Source organism: Parambassis ranga, chromosome 3 (genome assembly GCF_900634625.1).
Source record: "Parambassis ranga chromosome 3, fParRan2.1, whole genome shotgun sequence".
Taxonomy (NCBI): Eukaryota; Metazoa; Chordata; class Actinopteri; family Ambassidae; genus Parambassis; species Parambassis ranga.
In genome coordinates, this window is record NC_041024.1 from 17,756,079 (window position 1) to 17,764,937 (window position 8,859).

An 8,859-nucleotide genomic window follows, 5' to 3' on the forward strand; every position below is an offset into this window, starting at 1 on the left:
CTGTATCGAATGCAGCACTAAGGTCCAGCAGTACTAAGACGGAGACTTTGGATGCATCATTATTCTGGTGTATGTCATTTAAGACCTTAATAAGTGCAGTCTCAGTGCTGTGGTGCGCTCGAAATCCAGACTGAAATTCATTAAAAAGATTGTTTTGCACCAAAAATGCATGAATTTGTTGAAAAACAGCCTTTTCAATGACCTTTCCCAGAAAAGGAAGGTTAGATATTGGCCTGTAGTTAATCATTGCTGAAGCATCCAGATTTGATTTTTTGAGCAGAGGTTTGATTACTGCAGTTTTCAGGGCCTGGGGAAACTGCCCTGACTGAAGAGAACTGTTAACTATCTGCAACACATCTGACGATATGCAGTTAAAAACGTTTTTAAGAAAATGTGTAGGCAGATTGTCAAGTGAGCATGTTGTGGGTTTTAACTGTTTAACAGTTTCTGTCAGTGCTGTATTATCTAGAAGGTTAAAAAGTGCCATCTTAACTAGTGGATGAGAAGGCACAAGTGACATTATGGTTTTGCCAGAGCTAGAGCTACAGACTGTTTGTCTTATATTTAACACTTTATCTGTGACTTTTTAGACAGCAGTTCAGGTGGGACTTATACTCCTGGGTTTGTCAATCTGTCTATAACAGAGAACAATGTGCGAGCATTGTTGCTGTTCCTATCGATGATCTCTGAAAAATAGGATTGTCTTGCATTTTTTAGTTCCTGGTTGTAGTCATGTAGGCTCTCTTTGTAAATGTTATAATGAACCTGGAGTTTAGTTTTTATCCATCTGCATTCTGCCTGTCTGCAGACTCTTTTTTGAACTTTAACCAGTGTGGCATTTCTCCAAGGTGACCTTTTCCTTCCTGACAGAACTTTGGTTCTGATTGGGGCAATTGACTTAATAACAGTCATAACTTTGGAACCGAAACTGTTTACAAGGTCGTCAACAGGAGCTGTGGGCAGGGTTGGTGATGGTACAAAAGCCTGTGTGAACAGTGCACAGGTGTTATCATTAATATGACGCTTTCTGATCACCTTTCCTTCTACCTTGTTGGGACTAGCAGGGGTGGTCTTTTTAAATGCAACACAGTAATGATCAGAAAGAGCAACATCGGTCACCACAACCTCAGAGATGTTCAGACCTTTGGAGATAACTAGATACAGTATATGTCCCTTGTTATGTGTTGAGTCTGTTACATGCTGTGAAAGCCCAAAGCTATCTAGGATGTTAAAGAGTTCTTTGGCACTTCCATCATTAGGATTATCAACATGAATGTTAAAGTCACGCACTAAGACAACACAGTCAAAGTCAATGCACATAATAGACAATAGTTTGGCAAACTCATCAAAGAACTTTGCATTGTATTTCGGGGTTTTGTAAATAACTGCAAAGGTTGCTTGACAGGAGGACTTTAGCTGAAGAGCAACATATTCAAAAGAGTCAAACTTTCCATAGGATACCTTTTTGCACTGGAGGCAGTCATTAAACAAGACAGCGACTCTTCCTCCTTTCTTGTGCAATCTTGCTTCCCTCATGAAACCAAAGTTAGGAGGAGTAGACTCAATAAGAACTGCTGCACTATTGTCTTGCCCCAACCAAGTTTCAGTTAAAAACATAAAATCCAGATGGTGCTTTCGAATAAAATCATTAATTAAGAATGATTTGCCTGCCAAAGACCTAACATTTAAGAGAGCTTAATTTAATGTATTAAAACCTGTGTTCTGTCTATGTTCGGGGACAGACTGTGGCTGACATTGAATAGATTTTAAATTTGGTAGTACATTTCTTGGATGATGGGGCTTTCTTTTCCTTTTACTTATCAAAACATGAATTGATGAATCTGCGCTGTGGGAGAGTGCTCTCTCCCTGGGCCTCAGGTTGGTAGTGGGATTATTATGGGTACAAGTCCTCAAACAGCAGAAGCCCTGCTGATTGCAGTCTTGGTGCTGGCCGGGGAGGCTTAGATGGTGTGCTTAGGGGAGTGGAAGAGGGAGGGGTGGGTTGGGTTGACCTCAGCTGCGTTATCTGGAGGGAGGACAGAGGGGAGATACTGCATCTTGGGGGCCTTGAGGGAGGTGTCTGGGGGGATGCTGGTGGATGTTTCAGTGTTGAGGATAGGACCCTTGATCTGGCTAGGGTGTGGGGGACCATTTTGATCCCAGACTTCACCAAACTCTCCATGTGACTTGGAAACCCAAGAGGTGAAGCAGGGGGGAGATGGATATTGAGGAGTCGGAAGAGGATGCAGCTGAGGGGGTGCAGGGCTGTAGTGGAGGAGGTGAGGTGGGGAGATCCAGTGAAGCGGTCCTGCTGTTGTCCCCCTGCAGCTGGTGTTCACTTTGCAGTGGAGCCTTAGGCTGGGCCCAGGGGGGGTCGGAGGCGTTTGGCGTCTCACAGAGTGGAGAAGATTATGGGTTAGCCGCCTCAGTCCACGTCCATTCAGATGAGGGCCTCTTCCTTTGAACAGGTCATCACGTTCCCAGAACAGGTTGAAGTTATCAATGAAGGTCACTGCATGTGTCTCACAGGTCTTAGACAGCCAAGTATTCAGTGCAAGCAGGCGACTGAATTTATTTATCCTTCTATCAATGTTTGGGAGCAGCCCACTGATAAATGATTGGACGACAGTTTGTCGAGTATCTCTAAAAGTTTAGAGAAATCTTTTTTCAACAGTTCTGATTCGCCCCTGTTGGTGTCAACTGCACCCACATGCAGAATGATCTGTTTGACTCCTGGGTGGTTTGACATAACCTGAGGGAGAAGTCCTGTTATATCAGTGACCCTGGCACTCGGATAGCTGCATGTAAGCATTCTTTCATTCTTGACGTCAGTGATAGCGCCGTCTCCGAGCACCAAGATATCTTTGTCCTTCACTTCCGACACAGATTGTCTGCCTCTGTGTGCCCGATGTTTCGTCTTCGTCTCCCTCTCTGTTTTATTCTTTATGTCCCATTTCTTATTGACTGCATTTAGGAAACTCAGATCCCCAACCAGAATAACACCTTAGTATTTGTAACTTTATTAGTTCCGGCATCAAATAATTGCACTGATAATTTTACAATTTGTTTTGTTCCACTGCTGCTCTGAACGGAAGGACTATCTTATATTAACACCTAAAGAGTAATGTACGAATCAGCATTTTATGTCAGTCTATTTTTTTCCGATCAGCCTACTGGAGAAAAAGCAGTCAATGAACTTTTATTTTGAAAGTGGGACGCTTCGTACTTCCGTTGTTCGACTTGAACCTGCCGAGGTCGTTGCATGTCGACGAAAGCGCTTCGCGGTGAAGCGCTCGAACAGAACACAAAATGAACACAGTAGAGAGGAAACTGGCGGACCTGATACATCAACACCCGAATCTGTACGACCAGTCGCGACAGGACTACAAAGACAGCACGAAGACGCAGTTGTCATGGAAAGAAATAGCGGACGCCATGGGAAAGTCAGAGGAAGAAGTAAAGATGAAATGGAAAAATCTCCGCGACAAGTTCTGTAAAGCGAAGAAGCGACTGGCCAAGAGAAACGCCGCACAGCTGGGCGACGAGGAGAACCCACCGAAGAAACGGGTCCCGGCGCTGTACAGCCAGCTGGTCTGGTTGAGTACCTTTGTCAAGCTCAGAGCAGAGAGAAGGATGGAGGACCACCAAGAGGTGAGTGCGCCTGTCTGACACTAAAATCAATGACTGTCATATTAACAGTATAGCTCAGCAGTCATTAGCTAACTGATGGAAAGAAGCGCTGTTAATAACCAGCACACACTTTATCTAATATATTAGCAACTTGTTACAGCCAACAATATGTGCGTTGCTGTGTAATACTGAATGTTTTGATGAGCTAAATTCATAATAGCAACCAGTTTGGTTATGCAGCGTCCGTCTGTAGTTTTTCAAAATAAAATAAATATCTGGCTGAAGACTGTAACTCGTGTAACTTACTCATGGTAGAAATTACTATTGAAATGAGATGCTAACACACACACACACAGTGTGGGAGGGGGGTCCGGGGGTCCTCCCCCAGAACATTTTTTATGAAGTAGATGCCATTTCCTGCTTTCTGGTGGATTTCAACCGAATGCAAACACCTTTTTTACCTACAGAAGTAAAGGCTTAACTCAACAACTATTTCTGAGAGATTAAATAACCCATTTATTTCAGTATTTTATTGACAGCAATTATGACAAATACAAAATGATCTGAAAATGAAACCGCTTTGTCAACCTCATGGTGGTAATACACTAACAGATTATTAGAACAAAATAGGTTTAACATCTGTTACTTTTTAATCTCTGTGCCGCCATAAATAAATAATAAATATAAAATATATTATAAAATATATAATATAATATAATATATATATATATAAATATATATATATATAAATTATAAATAAATATATAATATAATATATAATATAATATATTAATATAAAATATATAATATATAAAAACACCATATAAAATCCGATTAGACCATCAGCTGGATTGTCAAATTTTAGAGAAAAGACTTCACAAAACAGATCAGATTAAACAGATTAGAAGCAGAAAGCTTCCAAAAAAGGAAGCATGCACGCAGGATCCTGCCACTTGCTCCTCACGGATTCGAACCTGCAAATTAAAAGACTAAACGTCTTGTCTTGATCAGCAAATGGCCACAAGCAGTTCAAATGAAGTGACTGAAAAACAAAGGGAGGGATCATTATCATAGAAGGAAAACGCAGCTGTTTACTTCATGCATAGCCATATGCCATAACGTCTACTGTGAACTTCTCGCTCTCGGGTGGCAAGAACAATAACAAAGTTCATTTCGGCACAGAGTTTTCACACTCCATGAAAAGCGTGTGTTCATACTGCAGGTCACACACAAAAAAGAAACAACACACACAGCCCATCCGCAGACATCATCCAGAGCAGTGTTCGTAAACAGTGGCAGGTTATGGATTTTGTGGATTTCATAAGGGAGGAGGAGGCAAACATGTTTGAAGAGGAAGAGGAGTTGTTGCTGCTATTCACAGAGATGGGGAAAAAAGTAAATGTAGATGGCACATTCAGGCCATGCAACCAGAATCAAGCAGGGAGAGGACAGTGTCCTGGTTCAACAGATGTTGGAGATGGATGACGAAAGGGACTTTTAATTCATGAACCACAACTAATATTAATGTTAACATTAACACACATTTTCAATGGTTCCGCTTACCTCGTCTTGTGAAAAAATCACGTAGGTGGTAACATGAGCATCAAGCCACTGTGATGCCATGTACTGTGCACAATGTTCTCCTTCCAGGAGTTGTTCACCATCAGTGCGTCCTTGTAGGTCCTCATGGACGTGTTGTAGAGATGTTCATACTTCCTCACTTTCTCTGCTAGCTGCTCATCAAACATGTCCATCACTGTAGAATCAAGTCTAATACTGTTGTGTGTACAGTGTCACACCTGAAGAAGCTCTTGCTCTTCACCACATTTATCATGCCCACTAAATTCTGACCAATCACACAATTGTTCTCGCACACCACCGATGGTGTGCCAGACCATGCGTTGAGAACAAGTTGTGAGAGCTGCCGAACAAGAGCTCCAGGAACAAGATGATGTCAGCCGAGAGCAAGAAGAAAGTTCTTTGTTCTCATGGAGTATGGACAGCGTTTACTCTGCAGCTTGAGGTCTTTGGTGTGTGCTGCTTTATGTTTGTGCAAATTAGTTGTGTTGCCACAGTAGCATGTCACTTTCCTGCACACAACCACAACTAGCAGTTTCTTCTTCTTTGTCTGTCGCTGTGAAATAAATCCAAACAGCGCTCCTCTTCCTCTGCCATCTCCAGGACGCTGGCTGCACTTTAAGGCTGTTCCATACTCCACGAGAACAAAGAACTTTCTTCTTTGTTCTCGTGGTTCTCGTGTCTTCCAGACAGTCATCCACATGTTCACAGAATTAAATTCACACAGACCAGAGGTCAAACAATACAGTCAGCTACACTGATCTTCTATCTATTATCATGCTATGAGCGCTTAATACACCCACTCCCTGAGCATTATCAGCTCGTTAGGCCAGGTAACCGCGACTGTGCTCACAATTTGCAATCCGGTTGCATTTGGTGTGTGGTGTGCGCTGCAGTGGGAGGGCCATTTGAGGAGTTCAGCACACGCTTCTTGTGAAGTGTGAAAATATCAGAAGCCATTCATATCACATTTAGCCAGTACTTAAAATGCCGTTCTTTTGTCATCAGTGTTTCACGTCGTATGCCGTAAGGCGTTTTTTCAAACAGCGCCGTACAGCTTTTAATATATGTAACTTGCTCAGCCACTATAGTTCACTCTTTATCAGCCTATCAGCAGAGAAGAAGGACAGACACACTAATTCATTACCGATCTCTTAGGTCCACACAGCTACAGATGTTTTGATTCTGAATGTAATATTACAACAAATACAACATGCAAGTTCTTCACCCATTGGTGTTCAGTCAGTGGCCTTTTTCATTTAAACCTAACCCTAACTAAAAATGTGTCTCTTTGGGGGCGTTTCAAAGAGCAGCATTATATATTTATTGTATTTTGTGTTGTATTGTATATTTATTGTTCTTTTCTGCAATTTCTGTGTGTATAAGAAGTAACAAATAACAAAATGTAACAAATGTTACCGTCAACAAAATCCCTATTTCTTTCATTAAAAATAAAAGCATGACCAAAGTGATCCTTTACAGCAAAGGAGATCAGTGATGAATTAGTGTGGTCTGTCCTTCTCCTCTGCTGATAAAGAGTGATAACTATAGCTGAGCAAGGTATGGAGCGGAGATCATTAGAATCTTATAAAACGCCGTACGGCATATGACCTAAAACGGCGTTTTCGACGGCATACGACGTGAAAAACGGCGTATTAAGTACTGGCGAAATGTGATATGAATGGCTTACGATGATAAAAGTCCGAAACGAACTTTGTTCGTCTTGTTCTTGTTCCACCTCGTGAGCAAGAATAAAGTTCTTTGTTCTCGTGGAGCAGGAACAGGCTGGCTCCGGCAGAGTGGAGTGGGGGGGGGGGGGGGGGGGGTGAGGGGCGTAGTGCGCCTGCTCACTGAGCAGAGCGAGGGAGGAGCGCTGTTTGCACCGCGAGTACATACGAGTAATGTTGCTAAAGATATAAAGACAAACTTCCACAGAAATATCGAGCTCATCACGCTACTATCGAGTAAACACTGCTCCCAACTTTGGTAGCAAAACTATCGTTATTTAGATCGATTCGTCCACGCGTACACAACAGTACCGGACTTGATTCTACAACAATGGACATGTTTGATGAGCAGTTAGCGGAGGAAGTGAGGAGGTACGAACACCTCTACAACACGTCGCTGAGGAGCTACAAGGACACGCGGATAGCGAACAAGTCCTGGAAGGAGATTGCATCAACATTGTGCACAGACGAGAGTGTCTGTCGCAAAAAGTGGCGATGCCTGCGTGACAAATTTGCAAAGGCCAAACGTCGTGTGGAGGCGAGGAGAAATGCTGATCCCGGCGGTAGGAAACTAATCCCAGCGCTGTACACGGCGTTACAGTGGCTCGATGTCCATATTAAACACCGGGACACGACCACCAACACGGTTATTTATCAAGACGAGGTAAGTCGTTTCCCCCGTCTCCATGAATAGCGGCAACAACTCCTCTTCCTCTCCAAACATGTCCGGCTCCTCCTCCTCCTTTATGAGATCCACAAATCCATAACCTGCCACAGTTCGCAAACACCGATGATCTCTGCGAGAGGACTGTGTGTGTTGTTGTTTCTCTTTTGTGTGTGACGTGCACTGCAGTTTCGTCTCGCAGCGTCCGTCTGTAGTTTTTCAAAATAAAATAAATATTAAGACTCACTTATGTCACTCGTGGTAGAAATGAAAGGGAGGCTAACTTTTGATTACTTTGTGAATTTGTGTAGAAGTTGTGATCAGGTCTCTCTCACACACACACACGTGATTTCATTCAGTGTGATCTGTAGGCTGAAATGTAAGCATAGCTGAAAATCCCCATAGTGAGGGCACTACCTTGAAATTTATACAGTTTCTAAATGTAGTGAAGTTTCCACAGCTGCTGTTGGACATACAAATGATCCATCACATTATACATTACTTTACATTATAACTAGAAAAATGTATTATAGCCAGGAAGCCGGTGCTGGTCATTACTGTGTCTTCAGTATAACCATCAGCTGTTTTTCATGCCCAACAGGTAATTATTGGAGAAGATGATCAGGATGATCAGGACGAGCAAGATGATGATAATGATGAGAAGTTGCTCTCTGAGTCGCTGCCTGTCGTCAGTACCAGTTTCTTGCCGGAGTCCTGTCCAATCAGCCACCCCCATATAGGAGCGTGCATTAAACGCAAAAGACAAACAACTGCAGAGACTGAGATAAGTTCTGCAGACCCCCTCCCCGGCATGAAAGATGAAGATGAACTGTTTCTGCTGAGCCTGCTGCCCTCGCTGAAGAGGCTCACCATTAGAAAAAGGATGGAGGTCCGGATGAAATTTCAGCAAGTGCTTTATGCTGCAGAGTTTGAGGACTAAAGAGCCACAGAGCCACTAAACAGTTGTGGTAGGAGTTGTCATGACACATTTCGAGTAATTTTTAAGCATTCGGCTTGTGAACTATTGTTTTTCATGATGCCATTTTATTTTTGCTGAGTATATTCAGCATTACATCAGTTTGAATGTGGTGCTAGTTTAAAACTGGAGAGGGCTCCCCCTAAGTTTTCAAAATTCTTTATTTGAAGTCAACCATATACTGTTTTTGCATTAGATATGCAGACCTGAAATATAAATGCCTTTTTTGTGATGTTTATTTTTGTATGGGCAAAGCTGTGTGTACATAAAGAAAGCTTTCCTGT

At 42.6% G+C, this 8,859-nt stretch overlaps 1 protein-coding gene across 2 annotated transcripts; it reads left to right on the plus strand.

The window, feature by feature from the left end:
- Positions 1–3,245: 3,245 nt before the first annotated feature.
- Positions 3,246–8,820, plus strand: LOC114433419 (uncharacterized). Of its 2 annotated transcripts, none has more exons than XM_028401975.1 (2): positions 3,246–3,651; positions 8,201–8,820. In XM_028401975.1, the coding sequence occupies exons 1-2, from the start codon at positions 3,310–3,312 to the stop codon at positions 8,537–8,539; spliced, it is 681 nt and encodes a 226-aa protein (XP_028257776.1). In that variant the 5' UTR covers positions 3,246–3,309; the 3' UTR covers positions 8,540–8,820. The 2 variants fall into 2 exon arrangements, with proteins under 2 accessions (XP_028257776.1, XP_028257777.1); XM_028401976.1 differs by lacking the exon at positions 3,246–3,651 and adding an exon at positions 7,058–7,599.
- The last annotated feature ends 39 nt before the right edge of the window (positions 8,821–8,859 follow it).